Below are 19221 nucleotides of genomic sequence, written 5' to 3'. Positions count from 1 at the left end.
CGCCTCGCGGGGGAATTTGCATATCTTCCGACGAATATCACTTGATAATACTTGGATCGACTAAACTGAAGGCAAATATCATATCGCTCGTGGAACGGGAGATGGGCGGAGGGCCAGTTCGCGAGGGTCTGGCATTCAGCTGTCACCTGCAGGCAGGGCTGTCTTCTTTATGAGTACGAGAGATCTGTTTGCCCACCAGCAGCAGGTGATCGAGAGAGCGTTTCTCGTTCGAGTCCAATGAGTCGATCAATGGACGTGTAAATACGATTTTATTGGGTACCTCTTAGGCCCCTTTGATGAGAAGGTATTACTGTTTTCACTTTCGATTTGTTCGAAGCATTTCCCTCCATTCGCCTTGTGCCTTCTGTGAGGGTATTCCCACTGGCGGTCTCTCTCTCTCTCTCTCTTCCATTCCGTATTCCTTTTGTCTTTGCTGTTAATTATAAAACAAAACACAAAACAAACAAGTGGAAGCTTTATTTTCGGTAGTCGGTGGGACTGGACTGCCTTTAAGGCAACGCCGGTCGCCCCGATGCTCGGAGCATAGCATCAGAACTAGAGTCCGGGTCCCAGTCCGAGTACGAGTCAGTTAGCCACCGTCCGTTGCACAGTTCGCACGTCGCGTCTCACTAGGAGAGCCGCCCCGAGAAAGTAGTTGCCCAGTCTATGGACGATCCCTAGTTTTGGCTGGAACGGGAGTGGAGTGTAATGCCAGCGAATGCCAGCACGTCTGGCCAATATTTTGGGCCATTGGAACGTGATTTATGTGGGTCAGCAGCAGCAGCAGAAGCAGCAGCAGCCGATCGAGTGCCCTAGAGCTACTTAGGAATAGCAAACCCCCCCCCACTCAGCCCCCCTCTGAGCAACCAATGCCGCCGGCTGATAAGAGACCAACGGAGGAGTGTGATAAGAGCGCCATTTGAGTGGAGTGGAGTGGAGTGTCGCGGTGCTTGGCGCCAAGTCGTAAATTAAGTGATTTCGGTAAACAGAGAGACTCAAACTGAAATCGAAATTGCCATTCCCTCAATAATTAGTATATAATCATTAATCAAAGCGAATATTAAACAAACAAAAAAACCAAAAAAATGGCAAAACGCCTTGAGAGCCATGAGGAGGAGGAGGCAGGAGGGGACCTGGAGTTGCCGCTGTTGTCGCAGCAGGAGCGGAGTCAACGGAGGAGTGGAACAAGTGAGTACTCTACCCCCCCTCTCTCACACACTCTTTCACTCTATTGGGCCATTAAACCAGTTAACTTGGTCAAAACAAGCTAACTGGCACACACACACACACTCGCAGGCCAACTCTTGGCCATAAATCAGTGACACTTGCACATTGCATTCGAGCCAAAGCCAAAGCGGGGTACACGGAGGGAAAAAGGATATTCATTGAGGATTTTTGAGTCCTGCAAATATTTATTTTATATTTTTAAACCATTTTCGGGCATAGGTTTTCCTTAAAAAACATAAAGTTCCCATTAAATGTTTATCCTCTGTTTTTTTTTTCAAGTGTAAAATGTTGGGCCACTTTCGGAGGAGTGGGGGGCGGGGGGACTCTGCGGACTTTGCCTTGTGCTCTGTTCTGTTCTCCCCTAATCAAATGTGAATGCGAAATATTTCTGCCATTTAATTTATGGAAATCGTGTAGCGCCAAGCACAAAAACCAATTAGAATATTTCGAACAAAAAAACTCCAACAACAAATGCAAAACTCAAAATGAAATTGAAATTGAAACTGAAACTTTTGCGGGTGGCTATGGGGGTTATATGGGTTATATGGGAGCCGGGCCCCTCCTTTGTTGGTTTATGTTGATAATGTATGGCGCTGCCTTCCTGCTTTATTATATTTGCCTTTTGCTTCATTGATAAAAGCTCAGTGTCGGTGTCATTTTCCACTCGATAGTTAATTATTTCTGTCGGTTTCTGAATTAAAAATAAACCCAAACACAATTTGCATTTTATTTGCCAGCAGAGACAGAAACAATAGCCTATGGGAACAACAACAGCAAACCACACACTGAATACTTACTGTCGTTTATTATAAACTGATTAAATAGAGAGACGAATACTCTATGTGGCACGCCTCCGTGACATATATCGCATGCGATAAATTCTGTTTGGGTTTTGTGAATGCGAGTGATAAGGGTGGGAAGGCCTGTACGGAAGGGGAGGAGGAGGAGTAGTGAGTAAATTAACAATATGCTCTGTGTATTTTTTGGGAATTTATTGAAATTTAATTTTAACTTAATTTTTCTTTCACTCTAACAATTTCTTTATAAATATAATTCATAGGCTGTTTAAAAATAAATACATGTATATTCAAATCCAAGATAAACCAATAAATCATCCAACATTCCACGTTGACAAAACCCAACCAAAAAGCTGACAAATTTATAATGTTTTCGATAGAATTGTGCCGCAATTGATTGGGGTCTGAGACAGTCCCCAAAAGGGGGGTAAACATCAACAGGATGTATGAGTAATGATTCGGTAGGAATTCGGTTGTGGGAAAAGCTATGAGATGAGTCAGGCCGTACGACTGCGACGTGGAAATAGTAAAATACTAAGAGATACATGGGTTGTTGGGGAATTTATCTCTCAGATACAGTATCTGGCATATTTGCCAAATCTGTTCAAACTTGATTTCATAATTAGCACTCCATTTATGGCACTCAATTAGCAACAATTTAGCAACCGTACAAAGGGGCTGCCTGTTCGGTTATCTTCGATAACAACTTTGTCTTCGGTCGGTTTATGCCAAGTAAATAAATAATAATAATTTTCTGGCAGCGCTCAGCGTAATGAGACAAGCCCGCAATAAACGAGTGGCAGATAGAGACCCCCAGAGACCCCCACTCATAAATCAATCATAAAGAGGCACCAGCTGAAACCGAATTTCGTCAACAATTATTCAGAGACAGCAACAGATCGCCCTCTCTCTCTTTCTCTCTCTCTCTCTGTCTGTCTCTATCAATAATATAATCATAACACACAATCCAACAAAGTGGGCGAACTATCGCGTAAATTGCCATTAAATAATCATCATCAAACGCGAACGAACCCCAAAAAAAAACAACAACAACAAGTATAGCGAAACAAAAGATCCAACACCAACAACGATACAAAAGTGTCAACAAATTGTCAGAATTATAGTTGATGCGATGTGCGATGTGCGATCTATCAGGCAAATTGCCCGCCCGACCACACCGACGACGGACAAAGGCATTAGCCGGACGGGCGCTGAGCGATCGCGCTCATTGCCCAACACGTTCCCTCTACAGACTGGCGATCGACACCCGAACCGAACCTCAACACGTTCTCAGCTGCAGCTGCAGCTGCAGCCAGCGCCAGATCGGAGATAGCCGTATCATCAATTGATTTACACTGTGAGTGCGAAAGTACACCTCAGTACGGAAATCCAACTGTGGGGGCGGCTATTAAGCCGGCAATCGTGGTGGAAGAACTGGGGATACGCTTTCGTGCCAGTGCCATAAACACTCTCCTAATTGGTTCCCTGAATCAACAACTAAACCGTCCAAGCCAGGCAACTCCCCCTGGGCTGCAGGGTATGCAAATAATGTTGAGCGAGGCGATGTGCCGGCGATTAAATAACAACAGCAACAGTTTTGCGCGCCAACGTGAGCCGAAGAGAGCGAGCGCCAGAACTAAGAGAGTGGCCGACAAAGCACAGAGCCCGAAGAGAGCGCGCATCAGGTGCAGCAGCAGCAGCAGCAGCAGAAGGCAGCAGGCAGACAGCAGTCGTCGCGACGACTCCAACATCGGCCGCGATGTCGGCTATCAAAGAATGGTCCATTCCGAGCATCGTCTCGGGCATCGGCCGTGGGCAGGAGAGGTTATAAAAGTTCTTCGCTTTCGAGAGTGGCGTTCAGTTGCTCTTGGTCAGTCGTTGTGTGCGGAGCGCCCCAGAGCAGTAGCCCCCCAGAGAGTCTTTGTCGCTGACGCTGTCGCTGTCGCTGTCGCTGTCTCCGTGTGTCAGTCTCCGTCTGCGTCTCCGTCTCCGTCGTCCGTCGGAATCTCATTCTGAATCTCAATCGCATAGGAAATAGTGCGAGAGCAGGAAGAGTTTTTGTTCGTGTAAGACAAACGTTGTAGCGGGTACGGGCACGGGTACGGGTTGCCAGTGCGGGACACGCGGTGTCCGTGGTGCGGGTGCGGGTGCGTGAGTGCGCATAGTATATATTTAAATAAATGAAACAAAAAAGAGCAGCAGCAGCAGCAACAAATGCGAGTGGCAACAAAACGATGCTCTAGCTATATATACAGATATGTGCTAATATATAGACGCCCGATACTTATGATTTTCGCTACGGCCAGACAATGTTTGGACAAGCCATAAATCTCGAAGGCCCACACACAAAAATTTCATAATTTCCCTAACATTATCATGATTGTTATTTGGACTTCATTATATTTGTATTCAAGTCTATGGGCCCTCGCATTTGTTTTTGCAAATTGGGAAACGCGCGCGCGAATGCCTGCCACTTTGCCACTTGCCACTGCACCACGCTGCGTATGAGTGATGGCTGTCCCAAGCAGCCACTCGCTCTCGTTTCTCTCTGTTTGGGGAAATGCAATAATTAAATGCGGGAAATGCAGCCAAAAGAAAAACAAAAACAAACAAATGTCTCGCACGGGCGGACAGGTGGGGCGCTGGGGGCGGGTACCGCGTGTCGTATGCGTAATGGCAGCAGACGCTCGTAAAATCAAACAGCAGCTGCCAGAGAGTGCTGACTGATTTTATGCCTCTGTTTCCGTTTAGTGCGCTCTTAGCCGTAAATTTATCAAACAAACGAACAAACAAAAAAAAAAAAAGGAGAATCGAGGCGACAACCGTGCGAGGGATTTCCGCGCCAAAGACATCATCATCAAAACCAAACTCAAACTCAAACTGAAACCAAAACTCCAAGAAGTACTCTGAGAAGCGGCACTACCAGCAGCAACAGGAAGCGGGCTAAGGAAATCACCAGCATCCTTGCCAATTGTGCAGCAGAGTGCTGGCTGCAGGCCAAGCTCTGAGAGGAGTGGCAGCAACAGCAGCATCCAGTGGCAACTTGTTTTGTATATCCATAAGGTAAGCTCATTACGGCACACAGAGGCACGGCACGGCACGGCGCGGCACGGAGAGCTTCGTGACGTTGACAACGCGGCAGAGAAGCTGGAGCTCGCATCCTGGCATCCTTGCCTCGCGGACGTGCCGCCAGCGACATTTGCTTTGCTCTCCTTTGTTTGTTTATTTGCGCGTCTTTTGGCCATACACTTTGTTGTCGGGGGGGTACTATGCCTTTGAACAGGTGTTTGGCAAAGCACAGAAAGACAGCATCTTCGACTGCACCGAAGAACCTTCAAAGGGTATTAACTGCTGCGGCAGTGGGATCTTCCACTCCTTGTTCTTTGCTTTTTTCTTGTTTTTTTGTTCTCCTTCGAGTCTATTTGTTTTTGGCTCTAACAACAACAAGAAACGACAGCAACAATGGGAATGAGGATAACAACAATGACAACGACAATGACTTTATCCTGACAGATTGTTGAAGCCCCCGCTTTAGGCCCTCTCAGGAATGGTCAGAGAGGGGGGGAGAGGGCCCTCCAAAGTATCTGGAATTTGCTAAGAAAATTGTGTCCATAAATGGGATAAAGCCTGGAGATTGTCTTTAAAATTAGGCCACAAACATAGGAGCTAGAAGGAGCCCTAGTATACCAACTCGAAGAATTGCATGAATATCTCTGTTTTATATTTCAAAGAATTATATAACAATTGGCTTACACATTCCCACAATATTTCAAGTATAGTTTTACATCGAAAATTGCTGGCGGGCTCCACCCGACACCCCATGAAAGTGAATACCCAACCCCACCCAAGCGCCACAAACATAAACATATTGAGCTGCTCATAAGCAGGAGCAGAAGCATAAGCAGAAGCATATTCATGGGAATATCTTGACAATTCCAGCGGCAAACAACAAACAGAACGAGTGCCTTCCTGGCAATCACCTGGCGCCGGTCTGCCAGCCCGACCCTTCGTTACCCCCATCTTCCCTGCTCCGGCCTTGAGGTTATGCTAATGCCCGTCCGGATGCTTTGGCTCCCTCCCACCGGGTGACTGGCTGCTTGCCACTGCCGCTGATTGGAAGCGCATAAAAGTAGCAAATCAGTGAGCACTTTGAAATTGAAATTCTAATCAAAAAAAGGCCCGAGAGGAGGATTGTTGCTGCTTAGCTTGGCTAAATTTGAAATTGCCAAACGATTTGCTACTCGATTAACAAGACAGCAGTGGCAACAAAAAAACGGAGGAGAAGGACTTGTCATCGTCATCATCGTCATTCCATTCTCCGCAGCAACAAAAACAGCATCAGACATCAGTCGGAATGGTAATAGATTTGTGAATTCATGTTGACAACAATGGATCAGCGGCAGGGGGAGAGGCAGCGGCAGCATTCACTGAAACATCCACTCACAGATTCACATTAAAAGTAAAAACTAAATAGAAACCAAATAAACTGAAAAGATGGAAGAGTTCTGGCGGTCTGAGGAATACCCTTTCTTTGAAGGGAAATATATGCGAATGATCCTAAAGCAGAAACCATTTCAAAGCATATACCCCTCTATCTCTCTCTCTCTGATGATGAGGGGCATCGTATCTGCTGTCCATGGCTGATGACCTATATTCTGTGTTCTGTTCAGACTGTCCGGCTGTATCCTCTACCTCTCTATCTCTATCTGTAACTGGGACTATGTTTGCAACAAACTGTAGCCAGCCCCGGACTCCACTCAACCGAATTGGACATCAGAGTGGAGAGGACACAGGACACAGGACCTGGACCGGGACGGAACAGCAGCTGCAGTAACGCTGGGCGGCAAGCGGAAGGATGCCTGTAAAGACCCTTCAAATGTGAACGAGAACGAAACGGAATTGCCATATTGCAATCGTTTTTACCCCCCCTGTACCCCCCTGTAGCCCCCTTTAGCCCCCTGCGTGGCTGCTGTCTCTTTTTATGTAATTTTTGCTAAATAAAAGATATCCGCAGATGAACAGTTTTCAGCTTTCTGAAATGCTTTCTGTTGCGAAAAGGAGATGAAAAGGTAGCTGAAATTTGCATAATATATCAAGCCACATACATGTGTGGCAAGCGGGAGGCAGGACTTGTGGCACGCCCCCACCGAACCACAAAAAAACTTTAAAATGTGGCTCTTGTGGCTGCTGGGCTGCTGGCTGTTCAATTGATTCGTAAATTGATTTGATCCTTGTGAGTCCTCGAAGGGAAGGACACTTCATTGTAATGATTTTGGCATTGGTTGAAAAATTTGCCATTTTATGAAATCCGATCACACAGAAATTGTCGAGGAGCCGCCTTCACCAATTTGTGGCAGGCAATCGAATCTGTGTGTGTGTGTGTGTGTGCCCTTTGTGGGCTTATAAAATGTTTTTGGGGGAAAAGTGATATGAAAATTGCTGACAAATGTTTTTCGTTTCCTAATTTGATTTCTCTGGAATTTATGGCTCGCCTCTTTTTATTGGTCATTAGCGTGGAAATTCATTTGGAAAAAGGATACTTTTATCCTTTAGTTTCATTTCGGAATTCACATAATTTTATGGCTTAAGAATCAAGGAATATCTACATATAATTTAGTGTTTAATTAATAAATTATTTGTATGCCTTTGGAATGTGTTTATTAAATGAGAAATAAATGTCTATAAATTATGATTAAGTGTGTAATAAAATATGGTTTTTTCTGTGTAAGAAATATCCATTTGAAGGATCGAATTCCTCGTCCAATTAGTGTTTATATAAATCTCCATTCTCCGCTGAAATCTAGCAAAAGTCCCGGGAAAATCGTTATGTGATTGGAAAATGTGTGGCCCCCGTCAAAGTTGTACGGAAACTTTAGAGGTTTCTCTCGCCTTTTCCGGGCCATAAAACGCTGAACATTCTGCATAAATATTGTGCACAAAATGTGTGCGAATTTATTGCCTGATTTACTGCGGAGGCGGGGGCAATTAGTCGCAATAGTTTGCTTGGCCCAACAGGCAGCAGCTAAATTTTCCAATTTGTTTATATAATTACTAATGCTGTTGCTGTTGCTGTTTACTGCTAGCCAAAAGGCCGGACCAGGCCAGACCAGGCCAGGCCGGGCCGTAATCAATTGTGCTTTAATTGCGAGGCGTGAAAGTCATAAAATCTCAGCCATCGATGAGGTAAAGATCGCACCGAGAGCAGCACGTACGTGTCGAAAGTTGAATTGTTTATACTATAAAGTTTATTGTGCGTGGGGCGAAAATCGAATTTTAAATTTCCATGGCTCGATTTCCATTATTCAGAGGGAGAGAACCAGTCATCCCGTTCCGCCACGAAATGCAATTTCCACAGGCACAGAGGCATTGCGCATACGCCCCGTTGCACACCGCTGCGGCGGCTGTGGCCTCAGATGCTTGCCTTGCCTTGCCTTGGCTTGCCTCAGCTGCCGCTTATCTTTGCAGGCGGCTGTCACACGACTGCAATTAGGCTGACAAGCGATGAAGTGGGGCATGGCAGCGGGCGGGGGGTGGGGGGCGAGATGCCCGACGGGCCTCCATCCGGCGGGATATACCATGTACATGGATGTCCCATCATCATCATCATCCCATCATCCCCATCGTCACTCATCCTCCACTCATCGCACACTTGTCGCCGAAACGGAAGCGCAGCTCGTTGCTGCCGCTGCAACTGCTGCGTGCAAGTGTCTGAAGATTACTATTACCCACTTGGCAGGCAGCCTGCCTCATGCCACACACACCCACAGAGCCGTAGCCAGAGCCAGAGCCAGTGCCAGTGCCAGTGCCCCAATCCCTGCGGAGGCAGCGGCAGCGGCAGTCTGCATGCATAATAAACAAATCAAATCCTATAAATGTGCAAATTAGCTGTGTGCAACGTCACCGAATGAGTGGCTCCTACACTGGGAGAGAAAAGGCAATGAATGCCAGAAGCTGGAGCTCCCAGAGCACCAATTGGGAACTGTATTTTCCTCTTCTGTATCTCTGGATAACTTAGGATTACTACTCTTAAAATTGTGAAACAAATTTAAACGTTTTCTTCGATGCACAGGTTCCTGGCTGCCAAAATCTCATTTCGAATCACATTTTGGCATCGTTGTCTTTCCCTCAGTGTACGAAATACAGATGCAGGCGTCATCATTATCATTGCCCCCCCTCGCACACCCCTCCGACATCTCTCTGCCTCTCTCTCTGTTTCGCTCTCTATCATTTCATGAAAGTGAATGCACTTTTATATGCATGACTGCTAATTACAGCGACAATTTGTCTATCTACCCCGTCCCCATCCCCATCCCCATCCCCGTACCCGTTGCCTACCACGCCCCATGGGATGTCCCCAGAGCTAAACGCTTTGCTTTTGTATTACAAATATTTAGCACATTTCGGCTTCTCTCTTCTTGGATTCTTTCCACCCCACCCAACCCCTTTGATAATTGCCCAGGGGAAGCCCCTAACCAAACGATTTGTCATTGTGTTTTTTGGAAGTATTACCAAGCAGAAAATGGGGTATGATCCGAAGAGAGTCTTTGCCTTATTAATATGCCATTTATGAGGCAAAAGTTCAAGTACAAAGTCGGAACTATATAATACTTTCGATGATTATAAAACTCTGGAGTTTCCTATCATATAATCAAGCATTAAATTCTCTGATAGATAAGGAAATTCCAGCAATTTGCACGGCAATTACGAAGGTGTTTAAGCAACATTTTACAACCCGTCTTACAACAATACTCTGTGCTCCCAGAGGGAGAAAAATACCTCTAAAACAGAATTAACCAAATTACCATCGAAAAACCCACTAATTAGATTTCATTTTGCTGAGATGTGGAATTTCTCTCTCCCCCAGAATACTCGTAACATATTTATGCAAAAGTCTCGCCTCTCTCTCCCTCTGGCAATTGTCTTTTTGCCATATTTTTTAATTAACCATCGGGCATGGAATGGAAGAGCTAAGCAAATTATTAATAGCCAAAGACGGAGAGCGGGGGGGAGCGTTGGCATTGAATTTTCAATTGAAACAAATCATTATTTGAGCAGCGTGTGGATCGTATTCAATTGGTGCTGGCGCTGGTGCTGGAGGTGGAGGTGGCGCTGGTGGAGCGTGTCAAGAGATCGAGCGCCCACAGACGCATCCGCATCGGATCCCATGGGAACCCATGTGCAGATGTGTCTGTCTGATCGTGCGCCGAGTAATTGGCTTTTTATGGGGCACTATGTTCAATATGTAAATGTAATTAGCAAACAATTTGCATGGCCCTACACTGGTGTGAATAGAAATAGGGTTACTCCTCTGGAATACCCCTCTCATATGCATACAAAAGAGGGAACTAGTTTCCTCCCATCTAGAGCTAATAAAAGTGCAATATTTGAACCAGTTATTCTTTGTCACGGATAAAACATTCATTAATCGCTTGTGGAACTAGTTGTAAATGCAAATATACGATGAATAAACGGTCAAGTCGGATGTGGCACTCACCTTTCATAGATCGGCTTTCAATTGAATTAAATTCCTGAAATTAGAGAAACATTTTTATAGTTTAAGCTAATGAAGAGTTATGGCTTTGGGTAGCCAATAAATCACTCATTGGTTGCTGGATTCGGAGCAGTATTTCATTCCCCCCCCTCTACTTGGATCCCCATAACTCTTCTTCGAGTTATCTCCCTCTCCGCCCCTCCACATATCAATCCCTCTGGCACATTTCTCGCTGAGTCGAGAGTTAAATTTGCATATGTCCATGGGCCGGAAGAGATATTCCCTGGCATTTAGGTTTGGGGAGATTTAGCATATGTGGCCAGTGGCCAGGGGGCACTCCCTCCCCCACCCTGGGGATGTGGATGTGGATGCTGTGGCTGTGGCAGTAAAATTCACGCGTGATAAGCAGTTGAGCGCACATTTTCACGCACTTGTAAACAGGGAATAAGCGAAGCGTGTCCGCGAAAAGCCGCAGGCAGAAGAATGGAGTCGAGAGGACCCGCCACTGGGGGGGCTGTGTGTGGGGGAGCCTGGCAGGATAATTAATTATCAATTTTATGGGCCACCCGCTGGCATATCCTTGGCTGCAGTTGTAGTTGCAGTTGGGATTAGGTTTTGGTCAGCGGCGGAGTTTGCCCAGGAAGGACATGACAGGACGGGACGGGACCGGACAGGCTGTTACTGCTGGCTGTTACTGCTGGTGTCTGCTGAAGGTCGTCTCGTTGTCGCGTTGTGGGCTCAACGGCTCAATCTCAATGCTATAAACTACGTCGTCGCCGCACTCACCATGCCCTTCCCCTTTCCCCATCCGCATCCCCAGCGACATTTACCTTCAACTCGCAGCAGCAACAGCAGGCGTTGCGGCGCTGGTGGCAGGCGTGTATGTGCAATCTGGTGGCACGCTGAAAATAACGCTAATTGCATTTTGCAGCTGCCAGTCGCCGCTGCCCCTGGTCACACACCAGCTACGCTGCCACCCATCTCTGGGGCATGCCACACATCCTGTTTCATGGATTTGCTGGCTGGCTGGCAGGCAGGCCAATAATTGCTGGTGGGCCTGATCAAACAATATTGTCGAATCGACAGGTTGCTGGCTTTGGCTTTTCGGATTAACATAAACTCTCGTATAAAATAAAAGGGAACATTTTAAAGGTGGAAAAAGAAGAGAGGGGCAGCAGAGAAATTTAAGGAAGAAATTATGCAAGAGATGCACGGACTCTCCACTCATTCGTTTGCTTCATATCGAAGGAATCTTCATTCTTTGGGTGTATTTTGGATTAACATTTGGATTGTTTTTGGGAAGAAGAGATTAATGGATGCTTTACCTCCCTTTTGTATAGACATTTTCATCTAAGAAGTGCCTCAAAGATGTTTTCTGAGTAATTTGTAAAACATTCACATTAACACTTTATTTCCCTGGCCCGAAAGGAATAGAAAGGGATTAAAAGGGCGGGACAAGAGGAAGTGCCATTCGGCGAGAGCGTTTTTCATTCCCGATCATTATGAAATTATACAAGGCGGCTCGCTTCGCTACCGCAATGCGCGCTCTTTTCGGGTCTTATTTTCCTCATTACAAGAGCAAACTTCGTTGTTATCTCACTCATCAAGCATGGCGTCAAAGACCCGAAAGAGAGTCGGCCGATCATTCCCTAACTTAGCTTCATTACTCCTCCCTCTTTGGTCTTCTCTGCTTCCAGTGCAACGGGAGTGGAGTGCTCTCTTGCAAACACTGCAAAAGTTCGACTCTCTTCTGCTCTTTGGAACGGACTGCTTTGGGACAAAGAGAGCGAAGCTTGGCTTTCATTCGTTTCTATAAGTAAAGAGAGAAGAGAGGCGAGCGCTTGCTAGCCACTCTGTTGAGAAGTTTTAAGAGTGTGAGGAGTGGGAGGGCAACCAGATCGAGTGGAATGGAATAGAACTTGGAATCTACTCATAATCCTCGACCTACTCCTACCCCCAACAGTAAAGTCCCCATTGACGTGCAGTAAATTGCTTAATTATATGAACAGCTCCAACCGACAGAACAAAAAGGATTAAGCAGCATTTGAGGCGGCTAACTAGAAGCCGAGAGTGATTTCGATTCGATTCGATTCGATATGGAGGGAGTGTGGGGCAGGCAAAAGTTTGTTTGTTGCCTACTTTTGGGGCATTGATACCTTCGGCTCGGCTCTGGCCAGAGGCAAAGCTCTGAGGCTCTGCTCTAGGACTTCTGGGACTTCTGGGCTATATATGAACTCATTCCGTGCCAAATCCCAGACAAAGCCAATGCGCTACAAAAGCCTCTGGCTGACTGGCTGGCCACAAAAAGAAAAGGCCAAACAGAGCACAGAGAACAGAGAGGGAGATGGGCAGGGGCAGGGACATTGGATAGGAATGGAATCGAATCGCAGGAACAAAAAAAAAGTTCAACTAGCAAAAGGACACGAACATCCCACAGCCAAAGCCACAGGACCAGCAGCAGGACCTGGACCCGGCCCCCCAGCTCCCATCCCCAAGCAATTACATTAAATCTTGGCTATTATTCTTTTACTTTGTAGAGCTCTCTCTCTGTTCTGCACACAACTTTTGCCGCTGCCCTCTGCCTGCCTCGCTGTGGCAGGGCCACTGCCTCGCTGTAGTTAATCGCCTCCAACGTGATTGAATTCCATCGAACGCAGGTTGACCAATGACCGGACCAGGCAGGGGGCCGGGGGCAGGAGGCAGGGGGCAGGGGTAGACCAGTTCTAATAAATGAAATAGACCCGCTTGACTTGACTGCATCTGGCTCTGCTCCTGCTCTGCTTCGTCCTTTGGCTGTTTCTGAGAGGCTGTTGGATGTGCTGTTGCCTTTGACCCCGGGACTTGGTTTATGGCCAGTCACTGACCACTTAACTAATTGCTCCTTTGTGTGCCACTGACACGGGCAATAAAATGAGTTCTCCCATACGGGATCCAGTGCTCCAGTTGGAGCCACAGTTTGGCGGCATCTATCAAGTCAATTATTTGCATGTTCCACTCTTAATCTTTGGGATACAAGATGGGGGAGTCTCTTTGAAGGGAACTTCCCTGGCACTCTTTAATCTCATCACTCTATAATCTTCCCTTGCCTTCTTTGCAGTTCCTGTGTGCATCATGCACAACACCGGCAAACCAACCACCGCCTCTCCGCCCACAGCACAGCAGCAACAGCAGCAGCAGCAGCAGGCAAGGCCACAGTCGCCGTCCCCCGGACGGAATCCCGCGGAGGATGAGGACGAGACCGATGTGATTGGCGACCTGATGGGGCACTACGGCAAGTGGCAGCTGCTGATGACGGTGCTGCTGTCGCTCTTCCAAGTGCCCAACACCTTTCACATATCCTCGTCGGTGTACCAGGCGGCCAACAAGGACTTCTGGTGCCAGCGGCCGCTGGAGCTGCAGCAGATGCCCGTCGACGAGTGGCGCAACCTGAGCGGCTCCAACGACAACTGTCATCGATGGGAGGGCATCGGCTGGAGCAGCCTGGCGAATGATACCACGCTGCAAGAGGTGAGTCCCTCAGTCCCTTCATCCCTCTGGAGAACTCAAGTGAAACCCTCTCTATCTGTCTTTCAGGCAGCGGAGGTGGTCGCCAGCGTGGGCAATCTGGTGGCCTGCGAGAGCTGGGAATACGAGACGCACGACAATGTCGGGAACACCTGGACGTCGGAGTGGGACCTGGTGTGCGACAAGGAGCACCTGAAGAACGTGGCCGAGATGTTCTTCCTGCTGGGCGTGGCAACAGGTGGCATCATCTCCGGCTATCTGTCCGACAAGTTTGGCCGCAAGACAATGCTCTTCATATCGGCCATCCTGCAGACCATATTCGGTGGGTACCCCCGTTCCCCCTTCTCTAGCCACTCTCTCTATCCTGTGTGCGCATTGTGGCCTTTAAAGGCCATCTGCCACACTGCCCCACACTCACCTTCAACGTGTCATCATGACATTGGCCATGGATGAGTGTCCCGTCCTCCGGCCCCCCCATTCGACTGTGAACTTGGCCATGTCTGGGGGTCAGCACACGTCGAGTGGCACAGCGTGGGGCACTCAGGACTGGGGCACGGACTGGGGGCTGCCGCAAGCGCAGTGCCTTGTTGTCCTTGTTGATTAAATCTCTGGTACAATGTAATTGGAATTTGCATTCAAAAGGACATTACTAATGAGGAATCGTGTGTGGCCTGCACACGTCTCTGATGCGGAAGCGGATGCTGGGAGCTCGGGCTCTCAGGTAAAATCGAACATTGAATCAAGGGTTCATGGTTGATTGGAGAGCCCTAATGAAGAGGGATCCTTAAATTTACTTCCCCGAACATTGCACAGATATCTATAGTATCTTTTCGTCTTTCCGTCCATCCATGCAGGTCTCTGCCTGTACTTCTGCAGCTCCTTCGAACTGTATCTAACGCTGCGCGCCCTCCTCGGACTGGTGTCCGTTTCGGTCACCTACTCGGCCCTCATTCTGGCCATCGAGTATGTGGATGGCAAGTGGCGGACCATCGCCGGGATGTACAATCTCTTTCCACTGCCAATCTCCTACATGATCATCTCTGGCCTGGCCTATCTCACGCAAGACTACCAGGCCCTGCAGCTGTGCATCGGTTTGCCGGGAATATTCCTCTGTTTTCTCTGGTAAGAATCGAATCCATTTCGGAAGGTAAACAAAATACATCTCGCGGAGAGGAGGAGAACGAATGAATTTCCACAGACGAGTATATGTATTTAGAGGCACGCGGTGTATAGATCAGAGACCAACGAATAAATAGCCCAAACAGCGCGCGTGGGTGTCCCGCGAAGACTCTTCCGCGGCACATGTTCTTCCCAGCTAATTTATTTGATTTTTCTTTTTGTTTTGCCTGCAGGTTCGTGGTACCGGAATCGCCGCGCTGGCTGCTGGTCAAGGGTCGTGTCGATGAGGTGCGTCGCATCATCGAGGCGGCGGCCAAATTCAACGGACGCCAGCTCCCAGTGGACTACCAGCTGACGCCGCCGACGCAGGAGAGCAGCTCCCAGAACATAACGCATCTGTTCCGCTCCAGCTATCTGCGGCGCATCACCATCTGCTTCCTCTGCATTTGGTTCACCATGAATCTGGTCTACTACGGCATTATCCTCAACATGAGCTCCTTCGGGGGCAATGTCTACTTGAATTCGGTGAGTCCGGCCCTCGCATCAGTCCGTCTTAATTTGCATCAAGCATACGCCGCGTGGGACGGATCCTCGCTGGCAAATCCACTTAGGATTGCGAATCGGATGGAACATTTCATCCGATCAATCAAGCAATCATTTAGCAAGTGCTAAGTGCCCACTCGTCAGAGCAGCGAGGATGATGTCCGTCTAATTGGATTTGTCAGCAGAGCATTCCCTCTCCGCGGAATGCGGAATGTGGCATGTCAAAATTCCCTGGTGCACGGGCCAGAGGGTGGTGTGAAAATGTGTTTACAATCGAATTATGATGTTACTTACCGCCACGCCCCGCCCACACACACACGCCCACCTCCACTCTCCATGGACAAATCCCCCACAGCCACTGCCGCGCAGCCACCATCTTATGGGATCGGGTCGGGGAGGGAGGGGGGTCTCGGATGCTGGCAGGGGGCCAGCAGAATGTCCGGGGATTGCCGGCGCGGAGAGGCCTTGGATTAGCGGCCCGGCCGCACAAAATAAACCGAATATAAACATGTTTGGCATTTGGTTTTCGGGGGATTTTTCGATTGTTATAAAATGTTTAAGGGATTAATGGGGGCTTTGTCTGGCGAGAGAGTTTCAGAGATGAAAGGAATATCTTCAATATTTCTATATACAAATCATTTAAATGTTACTTGGGGTCCTACAGGATAGAGAGATCTATCATTCTTTGATTATCTATTATCTAAAGATAGACTACTGAAATCCCACTTCAAAGAGCCCTCGCTCCTCCTCAGATTTACCAATTTTCCCCGCCATTTGCTCATCACTGTCGGGAAAATCCGACAATGGGCCTGGGCCTGGGCCAGTGGGAGGGGCTTTTCAGCTAATTTATTGCATAATTTATTTTGACATTTGCTGGCGCACCTTTGATGCCGCGCTCTGATTTAGTGCGCCCCGCCGACACTTGACAACTTTTTGCTCACAGAAGTCCCCGGTCTTTGCCCCCCAATGTTTTAGGCGCTAGCTGGCCTAGTCGAAATACCCGCCATCGCCGTGGCCATGTACATCATCACTAAGGTGGGCAAGAAGTGGCTCTTCTGCGCCACACTCTTCTGTGCCGGCGTGGCCTGCTTCTGCGCCACCATCACCGAGGGGCGCGAGGACATACTCTGGCTGAAGATCACATTCCTGATGATGGGCAAGTTCACGATCAGTGCCGGGAACACCATCATGCCGGTCTACACCGCCGAACTGTATCCCACGGCCATCCGCAATGTCGGCGTGGGCGCCTGCAACGTGGCCGCTGGATTGGCCCTGATCCTGACACCCTATATATCGCTGCTGGTAAGCCAAGGGTACCCCAAAACCTCCTTAATCCTATCATTTGATGACTCTCTCCTTCTGCAGAACAAAATCGAGGGCCACTTGCTGATGGCTCTGCTCACCGCCTGGAGCATCTTTGGGGGCTTTGTGGTGCTCTTTTTGCCCGCGACGGCCGTCCGACGCAATGCTGCCAACTCGGGATCGGGCGGTGGCAATCAGAATGCTGCCAGTGCTGCCAAGCAGGTGTAATAATCGCTGCTGTCCTGCCCAGCCTCTCTGCCCTGCCCTGCCTCTGCCTCTGCCTCTACCTGTGCCCCCGCCCTGAAGAACAAAATATATTTTGGCTGGTCCAAAGTATGAGCTGATGATGAGAAGAAGAGAAGTACAGACCCTAGCCCAGCCACGCGCCTGGAACCTGTAACGAGTCGACATATCCACCGCCTCAAGCCACCTCTATCCAATAGATCCAAGAGATCCCACAGATCCCACAGATAAATAGATAAACCAAATCGATTTGACACGCAGTTATTGTACGAATGGTAATCGAGCAATCGAATGTCCAGATCTATGCCAATTTAGAACGCTAGAACGTCACAGAATGTCAGGCAGGACCTTGTTTTTGCGTAGCACGTAGTGAGTACGAGTATCTTAACAATTAATAAAACTACAACTAAAACTAAAACTAAAGCGTAATGTAACGTAATGGCTTATAGCTTATGTCATAGTCTCTAAGTATCGGAACACAAACCGCAAAAAGCAACAGAAATACCACCCTGACAAAATCCGTAGAAGATTCTGTGTCTTTCCAGAGCTCAAACGAGACTTCGGTTCGCATCGAAGGCAATGAATTTTTCCACAGAGTTCGGGGAGGTCTATCAACAGATATCCCCCCACTGGAACTCTGTGTGAATTTTGAGTAAATCCCATAGAATATCTTGTTGAATTAATGCATGTACACAAGTATTGCTAATCTAATTACAACACAGACACCCACACACGCAAATTATATTCTTGTCAATATGTCTTGTCAATATCTCAACGTACACATAATCTTCTTGTCGTCGTCGTCGTCGTCGTCTTCTTGTTGTCTATTAATAAAAAATGTTTTCCAAAACGCGAGATCAATTAGTGAAGAGTGAAGAATGAAGAGAAGAGGCTAAATAAATCTTCGAGAATTGTAATCTCTAGTAATCGTAGTCAATTAATGCTTAGTCCTATCCGTACATATACACACTATATAGTGCTATATATAGGGCAGATCAGTCATCAGTGAGTATCGGTCAATTATATGGATTTGTATATAGTACAGTCATGTACCCCGAGGACGAGGAGTTTTATTGTTTCAAAAGTCGGCTCAAGAAACAGAACAACAAAATTTCCAATATAATGCATTTAACAATTAATTAATATACATATGTATATGTGTGTATGCCTATGTATATGTATATGTATATGTGTGCGTGTATGTAAATCAATAAATAAAATGTAGCAAAGAAATACATGCATATGCGCGTCGTATAAAAGTATCTGTTGAATCGCTTGTTGTACTTATGTATCTTGTATCTTAAAGAATTGTTATACTCATTTCTCCATTCAAAGATGTGCATATATATTTTGTATTATTTTTACATAGTTTATGCTTAATGTTTTGTTGTCTACTGTACTTACGATATAAGATCCGGAGAGACTCTTTCTTTAAGTTTCGAAATAAATGGAATACCCGAGAATCAATTAATTGTTAATTTTTAGGCCGGCAGAAGAGATCAGATCAGATCAGATCGGTTCGGATCGGATCGGATCGCTCTTCTTCCCAAGAAAGTTTGAATAAATAAATATATATATATGAAAATTGTTGTAAATCAAAAATTACCAAAAGCAAACCAAAGCTAAGAAAATGCATATTATAGTGTCAAAAGGAAATATATATATGAATAAATAAAAATTAAAAAGGTACTACAAATGGTTTCAATCCAGAAAGGCAAAGGAATGGAGAGGTTTCTCGAAATTATGGATGGACAGGGTCTCAATAGCAAATAGTTGTGGGGGTATATATTTCTAGTTATCGAAGTGATCGATTATGGACTTTTTGTATTAAATTTTAGGGCGACAAAATCTGATCATCAGCATAGAATTTTCGTCGTGTTTTTTCGTGCCGATGTCGCACGAAGTAAGCACGATCCATGCCCACCGCTACTCGCAATACAATCAAAGCAAAAGCTTCAGCTGCAGAGGGAGGGAGCTTTACGGGCAGCTTTTTCG

General features: G+C 47.0%; 1 protein-coding gene across 4 annotated transcripts; it reads left to right on the top strand.

Annotated features, from left to right (window-relative positions):
• Positions 1-556: 556 nt before the first annotated feature.
• LOC6594172 (organic cation transporter protein) lies at positions 557-18811 on the top strand. Of its 4 annotated transcripts, XM_026984237.1 has the most exons (8): positions 3911-4090; positions 4776-5087; positions 13613-14022; positions 14089-14341; positions 14874-15141; positions 15372-15663; positions 16657-16983; positions 17047-18811. In XM_026984237.1, exons 3-8 carry the CDS (start codon positions 13627-13629, stop codon positions 17209-17211), a joined length of 1701 nt encoding a protein of 566 aa, XP_026840038.1. In that variant the 5' UTR covers positions 3911-4090; positions 4776-5087; positions 13613-13626; the 3' UTR covers positions 17212-18811. The 4 variants fall into 4 exon arrangements, with proteins under 4 accessions (XP_026840022.1, XP_026840032.1, XP_026840038.1 ...); XM_026984231.1 differs by lacking the exons at positions 3911-4090; positions 4776-5087 and adding an exon at positions 560-1188; XM_026984243.1 differs by lacking the exon at positions 4776-5087.
• Positions 18812-19221: the final 410 nt, after the last annotated feature.

The sequence above is a fragment of the Drosophila persimilis genome, unplaced genomic scaffold (assembly GCF_003286085.1).
Source record: "Drosophila persimilis strain 14011-0111.01,24,50 unplaced genomic scaffold, DperRS2 tig00000000-arrow-pilon, whole genome shotgun sequence".
NCBI classification, from domain to species: domain Eukaryota; kingdom Metazoa; phylum Arthropoda; class Insecta; order Diptera; family Drosophilidae; genus Drosophila; species Drosophila persimilis.
Note: the sequence above shows the minus strand (reverse complement) of the source record. Positions and strands in the feature narration are given on the sequence as shown.